The sequence below is a fragment of the Coptis chinensis genome, chromosome 6, assembly GCF_015680905.1.
Source record: "Coptis chinensis isolate HL-2020 chromosome 6, ASM1568090v1, whole genome shotgun sequence".
Lineage (NCBI taxonomy): Eukaryota > Viridiplantae > Streptophyta > Magnoliopsida > Ranunculales > Ranunculaceae > Coptis > Coptis chinensis.
Window position 1 is genome coordinate 70,370,550 of NC_141461.1, and position 17,665 is coordinate 70,388,214.

Genomic DNA, 17,665 nt, shown 5'->3' on the forward strand with positions numbered 1-17,665 from the left:
GGCTGAAAAGGCAATCCAAGCTCACCACAATGACTGCACAGTTGTCTTCTACCTGAATCCTTCAAGTAGTCAATTTTTTCATCGATATACAAAGGGACTTGTTCATCAAGTACATCACACAAAAACTCAATTTCATGCGCTTGGACAAACCTTCCACAAGACACATGAATCCTTCTAAGAAAATATACACATCAAACACTCTCAATTTCACCTCACTGCACCCATTACATACTTCTTTACTCCATACAACAAGAACAAAATCGACATGGAAATAGTAACCACAACTATGGAAACCTTAAAAAACTCTATATACTACTACGTAAAAACAAACCCAAGACGACCTAGAAACAAACCAACACTGATGACAACAAACCAAAGTTCAAAACATATCAATAAACAATGAGAAACGTAGGAGAGGATAATCAAGAAGATGAACCTTAGAAAAATCCATTATCAAGATTTGTGTTCTTGTCCTCCATGAAAAACCTTGCCAAAATCACAAAGAAAAGGATATATAATCAAGAAGATGAAGTAAAAAAATTGGAAGCTTTGGAGGTCTATAAAAACTTTTATAGTTTGGCACAAAATCGAGGTCAACGTTGTTTCATGTCCATACAACAAAAACTACAAAACAGTTGTTGATAGTAGAACAATAAATTGCTACTCCCTCATTCCCACAATAGGTAATTCTACTGGTTTAAATGACTACTAGGTTTTCATTTTTGTTGGGTTGAATCTAACGGTCAACAATCGTCAGTACTTATCGCGAAGAGAATCTAACGGGCAACTATCAATGTGCTTATCAACATCAGAAGTACAAGAGAAGAGAGAGTGTGTGGCAGGAGAAAAGAGTGTTGTAAAGAAAGGTAAAAAGGTCAAAAACCCATCGAATTGGTCAAAATTAAAAAGCATGACCAGTTAGAGCACAATGTGCTTTTATCATGGCAATTACTCTTACCCATATCTAATTTTATATGAACAACAGCAGTGATGCTCGACTCAATGCATATTTGCTAGCGATTATAAATCTGGAGTTTTATTTTGGTTAGCGTAAGATGACTTGACGCTGTCTGAGTTCCCAAATTTTGTATAACATGTAAAACCCACGTCAGGTTGATATGGCATTGCAACACACAAACATTTAGATCAAAAGCTGAATATGGGAGTATGCTTTCGCAAGATGAGATGCAGATTTATTAGAAGCATATATACACGCATTGTTACAGACTCAACTCAAATTCTTCTTTTCCTTGAAGAAGAAAAAACTGAAATACCAAAAAAAAAAAAACACGGCCATATCAGGTGGAATTGACCAACCGACCACCATAAATAAACAAAAGCACAAGACAGAGGTGTCATTTCTCTTCCCAGATGCTCATACTCCGCTTTCTTCTATCATTCATTTCACAAATATCCAAGAAAAAGACTCTTTATCCTTGGACTTTCTTATAAAACGGGAAAGGATGAAAGAAAACCAAGAAAATGGGAGAGCGGAGATATGCTATCCCTCAGCCCATTTCCCCGCCACTCAAATAGACGTGGATGGATATGGTCAATATACGTGGATGTCAACACCAACTCCTCCAAGTTTATCAGCTCCAACAGAACAGCTACTATTGCTTCCCAGTTTCTCTCCTGATATCTTCTGAGGCACTATGTACCGAAGCCCAAGACCTGATATTCTAGCCAGTGCTGCTTGACTGGCAAATTGAAACTTGTAAACAATACTCACTTCTGCTGCACAGATCTCATTGCCTACAATGCCACAGTTATGGCTACTATCATCATATCCATCGAGGTCCGATTCTGTAATAATTACAACCGAGTTATCATCGAAAACTGCAAGGTCTCGCCTAGTAGAGAAACCAGAACTTCTTATAGAAAAATGACTCGGGTTCAATCTTGTTAGAACCATAACTGTGCTATCACTAACCGCTTCCTTGTCACATTGAGCAGAAGAAACTGAGGTATGCAGATCTGAACTGTCTGATTGACTAGGCATTCTTATACTCAATTGGAGAGGCCTCCTTGTACTCCTCCCTTGAAGACAGTAGAACTGTTGAACAGCCTGCAACAGTAACAATGTTTAAAAAAAAAGAATTCTAACTGTGGATCTATACTCACTGAAAACTTAAAAAGAAAAGAAAAAGACAGATGAATGTTAATTAGCGGATCACTTGCACTAGAAAATAGTATGCCACAAAGAAGTTCGCATAAAGACAACTTCTAAGTGGTAAATACCATCCATAGCTAGCCACCATATGGAATAAATTAGATGATTGTACACTGCTTATTTTTCTGTTTCCTTCCCTTTTTAATGTTATATAACTCTTTAATTTGTTTTAAACAATAAGTTTATTCACGTAGAGAGAGAAAGGAAAAAAAAAAAAAAGTAGCTTCCACTCTGCTTACATGGATTTATTTATGAACAAGAAGAGACCTCCATAAAACTGACTAGTATAGTAATATAAAAATTGTGTAAAGAACAAACCAACAATGATAAGCAACTCAAAAGTACCTTCCACTGTGCAGAAGCTAAAAGAACTCTTGATCTGATTGATCTCACATATTCGTATGCAACTTCAGGTGTCATATGCTTGTATTGCACCTATATAAAAGAAGCAGCATAAGCAATCCTCATGATTAAAGTTGAAGTAGTTTTTAATTACGTTCTGAATTTTCTCCAAATAGTAGTACATTACATACCAGGTAACAGAGAACAATGGTTGTGCTGCGACCTCGTCCAGCTTTACAGTGCACATATGTCTTTTTTCCATTTGATGTATTCTCTAAACAAACAGTAAAAAGAATTAAACTCAAACAAAAGGGAAACTAAAAAGGCTTTCCTTTGTTTTTAATCAAATAAAAAAATTAGTATGGAACTAACCAAGCAATGGGTCAGAAGGGGAACTAATGTAGATTAACAATTGGCGGAAGCAACAATTATTAAAAATCCACACTTTATAGAAAATATTCAAGAACCCTAAAGGTTGTACTTTTATTTCTAATCTCTCATAAACTCTTAAAACATCAACTCCCCCCTAAACTGAATTACAAGCACATATTTATACATAGTGTTTTCTCTGCTAACCAAAGAAAATTACTAATATGACCTTAGTAACAAATAATTAAAATAAAACAAAACAGTTAAAATAAAGGGGCAGCCTATCGGATGCACCCATGGGCTTGACCAAGACTACTATGTCCACATCAGGAACAAAGATGGAACCCATATATATGATTATGCAAAATTAAAACCGGATTACCAAGCATTTAAGAGTAAATGACTAAATGCTTTTACACAATGTTCTAATAAGCGCTAGGCGGTTCGGGTTGAACAGAGAGATTGAAAGAAAACTAAAGAATATAATCTAATTTGAGGGGGCAGAAGTCAAACACTCTGTTTGATCTTTTAAACCCCCTTGTAGTGGAGTTTGGTATTTTAATTCATATTGGACTTAAGTCTTTTAAACCCATATTCAAAGCTAAAGCAATCCTGAGTGATTTTTTGGACAAGTCATCATTTTTTTCTTAATTAATAATAAACAATAAATAAATAAAAGAGCCCGAGTAGACCATCAAGAGGCTGATCAACTGCCTAACCCAACCCGTTTATCAAACTGGTTTTAGGCCTACATGAATCGGCTGACATTGCCTAGGCCATTTTTAAAAACAGTTTTTACTTGTTTTATGAGATGTCTTATGAGAATTGAATTTCAACGCCAGTCGATTGAAATTGGACATCTCATACCATATGTACTTGTCTGCCCTTAGCCATTGAAGTGACAACTGACAAGGACAGCACTACATGAGTCCATTACTCCAATTTAATCCTCTCTTATGCTTCACCCACACACAATAGAAATTACCATTTTCCCACCACAATGTATGCTTATTTCATCATTTTCAAACAATATAACTACACGTACCACAAAGAAAAAATGACCACCTTAAGCATAAATGAATTCATGATATATATAGTCGACTACACCAACATTTCATTTAGCGGAAAGTTTTCTAATTTTTACTTAAAATATCAAACATGCAAGACACAGTACAGGATACATGCATAGGTACTCATAGCAATTACAAACTCAAACTAAATTTGAGGACTTTGAAGGTAAAAGTCACTTGCCTTTCAATTTGCAAATAAATTCCATCAATTAAACAAGCTGCAAACCTGATTTCGTCCTCTTAGCATAATTCCAGAGTCCTTGAGGATCCCTAATAGTTTCCATGTTCTAATTTGGCAAACCCCAATTTTTCTCTTTAAATCCAACATACCTTACCCTCTTTTTTACCAAAGCTTTCTCTAACAAACCCCAACTCCCCACACCTAATTTTTAATTTTTATGCAGATTGGGATAAAACGAGGCCTTGCTGTACGTATAGTCATATATTAAACACCCACAACCCTTTGGGTCATACCCAAATAAACCACCATACAAATTTCTAATAAATAACACATTCAATTCATCTGAAATAATTATTGCACAAACTACACTTAAATAAAGGCACATATAGAATTTATTAAATCACTAAAAAATAGCTATTAGCAATTGATTTATTGTATTATACACATAAAATCATAAATACAATGCACAGTTTATGGGAGGTTATATTCTTCCACCCTAAAAAACAAAGTCCCCGAAATTTGATCCACCTTCGAGTTAAAATGGTAATGAGGTCCATGTACCAGAATCTACAGCAGAGAAACTATAGGGCCCTCTAGCTTATCTCAATGTCAACGGAGGCCAACATTTATAAACACTATCAAATGCAGTTTTTTTTTTTGCTTGGTAAAGGTGTATATATTAAAATTAAAATAAAAAAGGATGAGATGTCCTTATGCGTACAAACAAGAACGGTGAAAAGAACCAAAGGACAAAGAAACCAGAGAAAAGAAACAAAACGAAAAACCTCTATGGGTTAGAGACATTTAATACACCGGAAGACTTGAAAAGATGCTCTTGATAAGGATGACCCGATCACCCGTGGGAAAAAAACGACCCTTCCATCCTGACAATCTCCTGCTAAACCGTTATATAACCCCGTCCCACATGGATATGTAAGAAACCCCGAGAGGTAAGCCCAAATATCTGGATGGGAGATAACCCGTGTTACACCCCACGGAGGAAGCCATAAAGGCCAGGTCCTCCTTTCCAGTTGCTCCAAAAATGGTGTTTTTCCCCATATTAACTTTGAGACCAGACACCGCCTCAAAACAACACAGAATGCCCCGAAAATACCTCAATTGCTCTAAGCTATGCCCCGTAAACACCACGGTATCATCCACGAACTGGAGGTGCGATATCAATACCTGATTTCTGCCCACCCTGAATCTTTCCAACACCCCTAGACAATTTGCTCTGTCCACCATCCTGCCAAACACCTCAACCACCATGATAAAGAGAAGAGGGGATAAAGGATCCCCTTATCTTATACCTCTGGAGCTCTTAAAAAACCCATTGGCATTCCGTTTATGAGAATGGAAAAAGATGCGGAAGAAACACATCTCCGAATCCATCCCCTCTATCTTGCCCCAAACCCCATTCTCCTCATGATGTAATCAAGAAAGTTCCAATGCACATGGTCATAAGCCTTAGCCAGATCAATCTTATCAAACTACAATATAGCGCAATAAAAGTTGCATTCCCAAAGAAACAAGACATTATAAATAACAACTTAATTGGTACAGACCATTCTTGATATGCAATAAGACTTTGATTCAACAAAACTGACTTACCAGATAGCCACAATTGCAATAATAAAGGTGTAACTTGCACTTTGTAATTGTTCGGTAAAACTAGCCCATTCAACAAACAAAGAAATTCATAACTCAAATAGGTTTAGAGGCACCTAACTACATGATATAACAGATAAACCTCAAGCTTTAATTGTAAGAAAAAATAAATAAAAAGATAGAAAACAGATCATCCATAGTTGACTGTGTTACAATCTTTCACTTATAAAAGCCTTCCAAAACTCCAACCAAACGAGGATTGAGCACAGTATCGGATTCAAAACAATCTATGATGCAAAGCTCAAGAGACAAAAGAAGATTTCAAGCAAAACAACAAGATAAACACACCTTTTCGAATAAACGCTTGTGATACAATATCACAATTCGAACACCTAAGTGCGAAAAATAAATATCATACCAAATTGATGCACTCATTGTCTTTTTTAGGATGTACCACCTATAAGGTACTTAAATATGTGAAACTCCCTCCCAACTACTAGCCTATACAAAATCCCTACCAGTATAGAATCTGAACAACTCCAAAAACAAAAAAGCTGTTTTATTGTTTTATTAAGCTGTTTTATTGTTTTATTCAATGAGATTTTAATTTTACAGTTGGCAATACTTCATTAAATGTTTTAAAAATATGTCTAGCACTGCTCGGAATAAAACCAAATATCTCAAAAAGGGTTGCAACTGAATACTCGAATGACAATTTGAAACAATATACACCAGTGCCAACAAGTACATAGTAACTATAAAAAAAATCAATGACAGAGCAACTTCATATTGAATTTCCCATCAATTCATTTCCGCAAAATTATTTCACTAAGTTTAACAATGGAATTACATTTCAATCCTAACATACAAACATCTTTTTTTTATCAGTAAAATTCACTTTGTATTCATAGTAAGATAATACAAGCACAATAATACAAACTTTCAAACTTAATCTGTCGTAATACAAGGGAAACCATAAAAATTAAATTACCACGTGAGTTCAACCATCAAGCACAATAATAATCAATGTATAACACTAGCTCAGCAGTACAACACAAAACATATATGGTGGTATCACACCAAGGTACACCATCTCAAAAGAAACATGTCACACACCCTAACAATAAACAAATCCAAAAGATAATAAATACAAGGCAGCCAAAAAATTAACATACTCGAGTCTAAGAGGACATTTATGAAGCAAGAATAATTTTTCAAAGGCGATATATTTGTGCCTGACACGTATCATACAGGAATGCGCCCCAATATGCCTCAGCACGTGTCCGATAGTCCATTTGGATTATCTAGTTTATTCAAATATATCTTCCAATTCCAGATATGTTGTGATACACCGGGGACATGTTGGGGATAGACCGCGTTATTGATCTTTTAATTTTGTTATTTTTAGTATTATGAACTTCTATAATCATCTTGCTCTTACTGTTTAATCTGTTAGAATTGGACACCCTTTCAATTAGATGATTAAAATGTTGCTATTTTGATTGAATTTGGTGGAGAATGTTGGTTTTCAACTATACAAATATATTTACAAAAACTTTTGATAAATATGTATCCATCACATATCTGTATCCTACTTTTCTGAAAAATGTTGTATCCTCATAACAAATCAGATCGTATCCTTCACGTGTCAGTATCCATGCTTCGTAGGCAGACGTCCTCGTTCAACTATCTATTGCCCAAAGATTAAAACACGGTTTACAAAGTTCTATGACAACCCATGTACACTAGAACACTTGATCCTAAGGCTCTAATACCACTATGTTACCCCCCGAATCCATATATCCCAAATGCCCACCAAAAAAACAGGACTTGATACGCCAAAAACACTTAGACGTATTGCCTCATTCCGGATCACCAAAGCTTGAACTTTTGAATAACAGATACCACTATAACTATATATAAAAGGAGCAGAAACGTAAGTTCAGTATGAATAGGTACAGCATGGAATTACTAGGAAAACACTAGTACCACTAGTAACCTATAAGAACATCCATGAGGATCTTAGTTACTAACTCCCAGGTTTAGACCATGGAGAAGCCAATTAATAACAGGAAAAAGTTTTAGTAAAGCAACAAATATGGGTAGTTTCTATCGGAAGCAGACATAGGAAATAGTTTCAATTCAGCAAAAGATTAAGTCGTACTGGGTATATACTAACAAATTAACAAGTTCTCCAATAAATGCAATCTGGTCAAGATCTTTAAGCTTTTAGATGCAATAAGGTGAGCTTTTATTTTGTACCCAACAGACCAACTCCCCAACTCATTAGAACTTTTCAAGGACTAAAACACAATATATTCAGACTAAAAATGTATATCACATGGGGTAAACCAATGAACCATTGGAAATATATATACTTACTATTGATGAAGTCTACAGCTTGGCATATATCACCATATGATGGAGCAAAAAGGTAATCTCTCGTAGGTATCACCAGGTGGTCGATATCATGTGCCTACATAAATAATAAACAAATATCGTTCAATACAAAGACCACCATACTTAGGGGGTGAATTCATGAAGTGAAAATATGAAAACTATACTGAAATATGAAAGACTAATTACGAAAAATTAAAGCAATCTAATGATCAATAATGCATCTGAGCCCTTCCATTGTCACAACTCATGATTGAAGGGAAATTCATCTATAATAAAGAAGCTAATTATTAAGACAAATATGCAAAATTTTAGTTCATAACTACAAAGAATAATCAAAGAAGTAAAATTTAATGAGTAGAACAGAACATAATGATGCTAACCATAAAAGGACCTAATAGAGAATAACTGAATAAGAGAAGCTAATTATTTAGAGAAATATCCAAAACACTAGCAACACCAAACATAAAACATCTACATCGATCTAAACATCGAAGAATTCATGTTTACTCAAGAATATATAGACAAGAAAAAAGGTCTAGTTCACCCACCCTAAGTTCACTCAGATACTAACCCACATAGAAGACTACGTTACGGACACCCCTGATTTCATCTGTAACAACAATACCCCACCACCTCCTCCTGTCGTCCCCACAACCACCTAGTCCCTCTCCACCTCTCACTCAACTTATGGGAACCAAGAGATTTCAAGTAATTAAAAATACTTGCAAGATCAGCTAATTTGGCCTAACAAAGGTACCTAATGTATGAATAAGAACGTTAGCTCTCAAACAATCTAAATATCTCTCCTTTAACCAAGAAAAGATAATGAATAATTACCCTTTAACCAAGAGTTGATCAAGAAGAATATTATTAATCAAGAAGTGAGTTTCCAAACCCTAAACTTAGCCTTATATAGGTATCCTAAAACAAGGCCAGAAAACAAAGACCAACGTGCCCCTTTGTCAATCACAAAGTCCAGAACCTAGCGAAATAAAACAATACGAAACATAAATTAAACTATAGACGTGCACCTATACTTTAGGGAATAAATATGGGCGGGCGCCCATCACACCATAGAAACACGATCATACGAATCCATGAAGGCATTTGCTACATCTTGTACTGCATCAGTACCTCACCAGTCACCACAGGTTTCAACAAATGGATCGAGATAAGGGATTAGTTCCAATAGATCAGAGATTTAAGGCTGGTTCATATGTCGGTTGGGATACTACAACTTTAGCTACGAAATTCATTAAGTCCAAATATTTCTAGAGAAGAAATACAATATCTTTGATCTCAAGTTGAGATAGTGCTTTCTTGAAATTTTGTTTGTTTTAATGCCTTACTTAACTGAGGCCCTGGATCAGCAATCTAATTTTGAGTAGTCTGTCCTTAAATAAAGACATATTTTCAGAGGCTTTAAGTTGGGTGTTAAAGGAAAAAGTGATAAAAAGAAAATAAGGTGGACCCGGAGAAGAATATAATTGGTACAATTTTAGATTGGGTGAATATTGAAGATTTTGAAAGAATATAACTGGATCAAAATCAAACCCTTCAATAATAAGATGGCTAAAAAGCTAGGTTACATGGACACGCCATATTTTGAAAAAAATCCGTGTCGGATACGTATCCACGTGTCCGTGTCGGACACATATTGCATGTAATTTATCTTGAATTTTGGTATTTTGCCGTGTCCGACAATTCTTATCCGTGTCCGATACGGAGTGTCAATGTAACCTAGCTAAAAAGTAATTAATGTAGGAAAAAGTATTTTCCACAAAGTCAATAGCAATGACTTAGGTCTGAAAGGCCAAAGAGAATTCAAGTTACTTCAAGAGAAATCTTTGACTTCATGTTTAATCATTAATCTTACCCCAAATAACTTTTCAAAGAAACAAAGCCAGTTTAAAAAAAGCGTGACTATCTTTTGATAAAAGTGACACTGACCAACTAGCGGATATGAATGGTGGGAATGGATACATGAAGGTACCCAGTGGCCTACTGGTCAAGACTTGGGAGGTTGGGCCCAAGGTCTTGGGTTCTAATCCTGCCTTCATGGGGAAAAAGGGAAATTAATGGATCAGAATATAAAAAAATTTACCTATCAAAAAAATTATTATATGAATGATGGGACTGGATATATGGACATCTATGTAAGCATCTCGCTCAAAAGATGAACTTGCACAATGAGTTGAGGGCTGATTTTTGGAAGAGATGATCTTCATACCATGGAGACCATCCTACAAAAATCAGCTCATTTGAAAATGTCCAACTTGATCAAAAGATGTTAGAGAAAATTAAATGTCCATAACACAATTTTTGCGACCATCTTTTGACCAACTTACAAGTTTTCAAATGAGCTGATTTTTCTCAACTTTTGAGTGAGATGTTTACATATATGTCAAAAAAAGATGTCCGTATATCTATTCCCATGTATGATATCTCCAATGTACTTAACGTGCATCCTGTTCTCTTTAGTTTCTTCTTTGTTTTACGTTTATCAAATGAAAATTAAAATAACATGATGATATCAAATAATATAAAAGAAGTGAAGAACAACAAGTACCACATTTAATTTAAAATTTTTAGAAAGGAAAAAGGTAAACATAAGACCTGAAATTCACTAAAACTGAACTAAAATGATCATGATATAAGCATAACAAGTGAAAAAAAAATGAGGAATTAGTTACAGAATATAGTGTTGTGGGAACAAGAGTCTCATAAGGCTCATTTAGTGTGACCACTCCACAGACACCAAGTTGCTTTAAGCGAGGAACATCAGTAGGAAAGGGAACGGCACCTAGCAATAGAAACTGATGATGAGAGTATTAGTCAACACTCGTACAAGAGAATAACAGGGCTATTAACAAGACAAATTAAAACCTAAAATAATCATTGTTGAAGGAAAATCCACGGTTTCATACATTTCAAATAACAGGAGACTTGATAACACCGTTCTCATAATATTATGGCGAGGCACATTATGTTGTAACCCTTAAACACAATTATTCTTAAAATAGAATAGGATCAATGGATATTCGATTATGAGAGTAAGAAAAACAACCAAAGTATACATTCCAAAGACAATTAACAAAAACCCTCTACTGTATCACTCTCCCTCTACAAACCATCATGCAATACTAGCTTCACGAACATACTAATATCATAGTCTCAATTTCCTTTTATTCATCATATTTGGTCATAGTATGTTCTAAAAAAATGAACTTTCGTACAAACAAAAAACAGCTGAAATCATTCAAATACATTGCAAAGCCATAAGTAATGTACCTCGTCGACCGCATCCCACCACCGAAACTCCGACTGAATCTTATTCCTCAAAACATTATACAAAAGAGTCGGGTAAAACAGTACACGTGCCCCTGCTCCAACCAAAGCTCTTTTCACAACAACAACTTTCTTATTATTACTAGAAACAACTACCTCCTCTTCCCCTCCTCTCTCGTTCAATTCCTCAATATGCATTCTTCTTCCTTTAATTCACACAAAATATCCAATCCAATTCCTCAAATTTCACAACAACAACAACAACAAATACAACCAAACCAAACCAAATTCCATTCTATATACATCTAATTCTCAACCAAATTGAGCATGAGATATACGATTCGGATGAGAAAACTGAGACGAAAAATGGGTAGTTGAAATCTTGACACGAAAGTGGTTCTATAATTGGGAATTGGCAGAATTAAAACCCTAGTTTTTTTATTTTTCTTTAAATTTCAACAACCTCGAAAAAGAGAATTTGAAAGAATGCCAAATATTAAAAGACACGAAAACGTAAGTGACGTGTAATTATTTAGACGAGTTTGTCCTTTGGTTTTTGGAATTTATTACACGATTGAAAATATTGTGACAGCTAATAAGTTGGAGCATCTTCTGTGGGAATGCGTGCCCTCACCCATGACTGGTTTACACTTCAGTTAGTTGCCACGTGGTATATGTTTTCGGTAATTTTGCATAACAGCCCGCTTGAGTGTTCTAGGAAAACGCTAGGGTAGTTGGCGGTGGGAGAGCCCCGAGGCCTTTTAGGCATTGTCTAGACAGGCTAGGCACTAAATGGTTGTTTTTTTTCTAATATATATATATAGTAATATACTAGATTTTGGACCCGGGCATACGCCCGGGATCTATTTAATATTTTGTGTGCTGAAAAGGCTTTATAAAATGTCTCACACAAATTTTCGAATCATAATATATTTTTATTGAAAATAAATCGAAATATGTTAATGAGCAGCAATTATGGTGCATAAGTACTTAGAAATTAAGAGATCAAATTGAGATAGCATCTTCACTTTATGGTTTAGGATATTAATCCATAATTTTCAAATAAAATTATCTTAAACTCGATCTAGCTTGTATAATAGTGTTTTTAGATTTATGGTGATTTAGCGAAAGAAATTTTTCGAATCAAAATATATTTTTATTGAAAATAAACCAAATATGTTAATGAGCAAATTATGGTGCATAAAGTACTTGGAAACTAAGGGATCAAATTGAGATAGCCGAAGCAAATGACATGGTGTATAAGTACTTGGAAACTAAGGGATCAAATTGAGATAGCCTCTTCACTTTGTGGTTTAGGATATTAATCCGTAATTTTCAAATAGAATTATCTTAAACTCGATCTAGCTTGTATAATAGTTTTATTAGATTTATGGTGATTTAATGGTAAATCATCACCGCTTTCGGCGCGTACTAATGTGTACAAACCACTAAAATAGATTGATTGTTTCCATATCCTCAAAGAATACACCACTCTCACTTGAAAAGATTTATCACATGAACGTGTCCTACTTAACGGGTGTCGTTATATTAAATTATTCTAAAAATATTAGCAACTATGCATAGCTATGAGATATGAAAATTATATTAATTACTCAATTAAATTTCTTCACACCATTCTCTATAAAAGGAAGCATCAAACTTTGATAAAACTCATCGACTTCTTTTCATTGTTAGTTTTAACAATAGAAGTTTGATTGAAGTTTTTGAGAATGTCCAATTTGGTGAAGATAATATTTAAGCTACTTGAATAGCAAGGCATTCCCAATCACAATAAAAGAAGTATGATAAACATTACTTAAAATGCAAAACTATATTTGTCGAGACATTTATTCCCCCTACATATAATACAAATATATTTTAGGGTTATTAGTTGAATGCATTTGCATCAAGTTTATGATTTTTCATTAATTATTCTTTGAGGTTAGTTTAATGTAGTACGTTGCATCCAGTTTCCAAATTCTCATTAATTATTCTTTGAGGTTAGTTCAATGCAGTTGCATCAAGTTTCCGATTTTCCATCAATTATTATTTAAGGTTAGTTCAGTGCAATTGCATCCATTTTATGATATCACGTTACTTATTCATTAAAGTTAATTCAGTACAGTTGCATCCAGTTTTTTATGTTTCGTTAATTAGTATTTGAGATTAGTTTATTGAATTTGCATCTAGGTTCTAATATCTCGTTAATTACTCTTTGAGGTTAGTTCAATACATCTGCATCCAATTTCTGATTTCCTGTTAATTGTTTTTCTAGGTTAGTTCGATAGTTTACAATTTCTATATAGTTTGCATACATGTAAGAGTTTGTTTTTAAACTCACTTTCATTTTGGGTTTCTAATTACTTTCGTAATTACTCATATGAGAAGGCTAAAAACCGACATTTATGCTTTTAGGTCATCTTGATCTTGATTACATTCGACTTTCGATTTTCGATTAACTATTTTTGAGGATATTTCAATGCATTTGCATCCAATTTCTGATTTCCCATTAGTTAATATCTTATTTTAGTTTAATGCAATTGCATCTAGTTTTTGGTTTTTGTAATTATTCTTTGAGGTTAGTTCAATGCAGTTTGCATCCAATTTCCTAATTTATGTTAATTGTTCTTTGAGGTTAGTTCAATACATTTGTATCAAGTTTTCGATTTCCGTTAATTTTTTTGAGGTTAGTTCAATGCGGTTACATCACATTTATAATTTCCCGATAATTATTCATTTAGGTTAGTTCAGTGTAGTTTCATCCATTTTTCAATGTTTCGTTAATTAGTCTTTGAGATTAGTTCATTGCATTTGGATCTAGTTTTCGATTTTCCGTTAATAACTCTTTAAGGTTAGTTCAATACATATGCATCTAGTCTCTGATTATTTATGCTTTGAAGTTAGTCCGATACAATTATATCTGGTTTCTGATTTCCCGTTAATTATTTTTTGAGATTATTTCAATGCATTTGCATTTAGTTTCCGATTTCCCACCAATTATTCTATGAGGTTAGTTTAATGCAGTTGCATTCGGTTTTTTATTTTATGTTAATTATTTTTTGAGTTTAGTTCAATGTATTTGCATTCAGTTTCCGATTTCTCGGCCTATTAATTATTATCTGAGGTTTGTTTGATGTATTTGCATACCGTTTTCGATTTCCCATTAAATATTTTTCAAGGATTTGTATACAATTTCTAATTTCCCTTTAGTTATTATCTGACGTTAGTTTAATGCAATTGCACCCCGTTTTCAATTTCTAGTTAATTACTTTTTAGTTTAGTTTATTGCATTTGCATAAAGTTTCCAATTTTCCGTTAATTACTCTTTGAGCTCGGTTATGCATTTGAATCCAATTTCCAATTCGATTTCCTTTTAATTATCCAATGTGGTGTATAATACCAACTTCTACTGATCCATCTGTAGTGTCTTTGCAAACATGACATAAAAAGTCAATTATGTTTGATTTACTATGTGTGATCATTGAAGATTACCAGTTCCTGATTTCCCATTAATTATTCTTTAAATTATGCATGACTTACTATGTAGAATCTTCAAAGATTATCTACGAACGGGTGTTGTTATATTAATTATTTTGAAAAATATTTGTAAATATACAAAACTTTTATATATTAATACTATATTGATCACTCAACCAAATTTCTTATAACGTGAAAACCTTATTCTCCATTAAAAAAAAATAACTCATGTACCTTTAATAAAACCCTTCAACTTCATTTTGTTGTTTAATAATAGAAGTTTGATTGAAGTTTTGTGAGATTGCCTAATAAGGTGAAGTTCATATATATTGTAGCTACTTGAATAGCAAAGAGTTCCCAATCATACGGGAAGAGATAAGATAAACATCATTTTAAATGCAAAATTATACTTACCGAGACATTCCCACAATATATAACCCAACTATGTTTTGAGGTTAGTTTAATGTATTTGCATCCCGCTTTTCGATTTTCAGTTATTTATATTTTGAGGTTAGTTCAATACTGATTGCATCCAATTTCCAATTCCCGTTATTTATTTTTTTGAGATCATTCAATGCGGTTGCATCCGGTTTCGATTTCTTGTTAATTATTCTTTTTGATTAGTTCAATACATTTGCATCTAATTTCCAATTCCCTGTTAATTATTCTTTGAGGTCAGTTCAATACATTTGCATCCAGTTTCTGATTTCCCATTAATTATTCTGTGAGATTAGTTTAATGCATTTGCATCCAGTTTCTGATTTCTCGTTTATTATTTGATAAAGTTACATTTGCATCTAGTTTCCGATTTCTCATTAATTATTGTTTGAGATTAGTTCAATGAATTTGCATCCAGTTTCCTATTTACCATTAATTATTTCTTGAGGTTAGTTCAATGCATTTGCATCCAGTTTATTTTTTTAGATTAGTTCAGTGCAGTTCCATCCGGTTTCCGATTTCCCATTAATTATTTTTTAATATTAGTTCCACGCATTTGCATCATGTTTCCAATTAATAATTAATTTTTCTTTGATGTTAATTCAATGCAATTGCATCCAGTTTCGATTTTCTATTAATTTAATCTTTGAGGGTTAGCTCAATGCATTTTGCATCCAGTTTCGATTTGTCGACAATTATTTTTTATGTTAGTTTGATGTATTTGCATCCAAGTTTTGATTTTCCGTTAATTATTCTTTGAGGTTAGTTTAATACAGTTGTATCCATATATATTCCAATTTTCTATTAATTACTTTTTAAGATTAGTTTAATGTTTGCATTTGCATCCAGTTTCTGATTTTTCGTTAAATACTATTTGAGGTTAGTTCGATACATTTGCATCCAGTTTTCGGTTCCCCATTAATTGTTTTTTTACGTTAGTTTCATTCAGTATTATATATATTTTAAAATATTTGTCATTATTGCTTTGTCGGTTTTTTTTTTTTTTTTTTTAATTTTCTATTATATATTTTGTGATGTTATTTTTTGTATAATTGTTTTTAACTATGTTTTGAGGCCATGTTAAGGATATATTCGAAATAAGTCGGTGTTTTATCATAGACACTAAAATTGTATGATTTGTAGTAAGGAATTAGTTTATACAAATTACATATTTTTTAGCAATTTTTTTTATTTGATCAAATATATAAGAATTGGAACACTAAAAGTGTTTGATTCGTAATAGAAAATTACTTTTTACAAATCACCTATTTTTTACAATTTTTAAAAATATTTGTCATTATTGCTTTGCCGTTATTTTTTTTCATTTTTATATTATATATTTTGTGATGTTATTTTTTGTATAATTGTTTTTAACTATGTTTTGAGGCCGTGTTAAGAATATATTTGAAATAAGTTAGGTGTTTTTTTATCATAGACACTAAAATTGTATGATTTGTAATAAGGAATTTTACAAATTACCTATTTTTTTTTTATTTGATCAAATATATAAGAATTGGAACACTAAAAGTGTTTGATTCATAATAGAAATTACCTTTTACAAATCACCTATTTTTAGCAATTTTTTTTATTTGATCAAATATGTAAGAATTGGAAATACACTCAAACTCTCCAAATATAATAATTAGAAATACACTCAAACTCTCCTAAGAGGTTACTGTGTATGTGAGATTGTGAAGGCTATTAGAAAAGACTATCTTTCATATTATAGTGCCACATAGGAGAGAAAAAAAACTAACTCTCTCATATTAGAGTGCCACATAGGAAAGAGAAAATCCTCAATTAGAGGTCTCTGCTTTAGTATATAGATAGTAGATATTTATACTATAAGAAATAAAAAAAATTATTTATCAAAATACTTATTACATAAATACGTAATAATTAAAGAACATATTTTTTGTTATAGTGGTATATAAAAACATACTTTTTGTTATAGTGGTATATAATTTACATTAGACTTTAGTCTTTTAAACTTATTCAAATCTACTATCTATATACTAAAGCAGAGACCTTTAAAAGATGATTTTCTCTTTCCTATGTGGCACTCTAATATGAGAGTTAGCATTTTATCTATCCTATGTGGCACTCTAATATGAAATAGTATTTTCCAATAGCCTACAATCTTACATACATAAAACCTCTCGAGAGAGTTTGAGTGTATTTCTAATTCTTATATTTGAAGAATTTGAATGTATTTCTAATTCTTATATATTTGATCAAATAAAAAAAATTGCTAAAAAATAGGTGATTTGTAGAAAGTAATTTTCTATTACGAATCAAACACTTTTAGTGTTCTAATTC

At 32.8% G+C, this 17,665-nt stretch overlaps 1 protein-coding gene across 2 annotated transcripts; it reads right to left on the reverse strand.

Moving 5' to 3' along the window:
• Positions 1-1,168: 1,168 nt before the first annotated feature.
• Positions 1,169-11,903, reverse strand: LOC147494228 (phosphatidylglycerophosphate phosphatase PTPMT1-like). Of its 2 annotated transcripts, XM_086566778.1 has the most exons (6): positions 11,435-11,903; positions 10,837-10,959; positions 8,126-8,219; positions 2,707-2,789; positions 2,519-2,608; positions 1,169-2,068 (listed from the first exon to the last, which is right to left on the reverse strand). In XM_086566778.1, exons 1-6 carry the CDS (start codon positions 11,627-11,629, stop codon positions 1,553-1,555), a joined length of 1,101 nt encoding a protein of 366 aa, XP_086422904.1. In that variant the 5' UTR covers positions 11,630-11,903; the 3' UTR covers positions 1,169-1,552. The 2 variants fall into 2 exon arrangements, with proteins under 2 accessions (XP_086422904.1, XP_086422905.1); XM_086566779.1 differs by lacking the exon at positions 10,837-10,959 and having other exon boundaries at positions 11,435-11,766.
• Between the last annotated feature and the right edge of the window lie 5,762 nt (positions 11,904-17,665).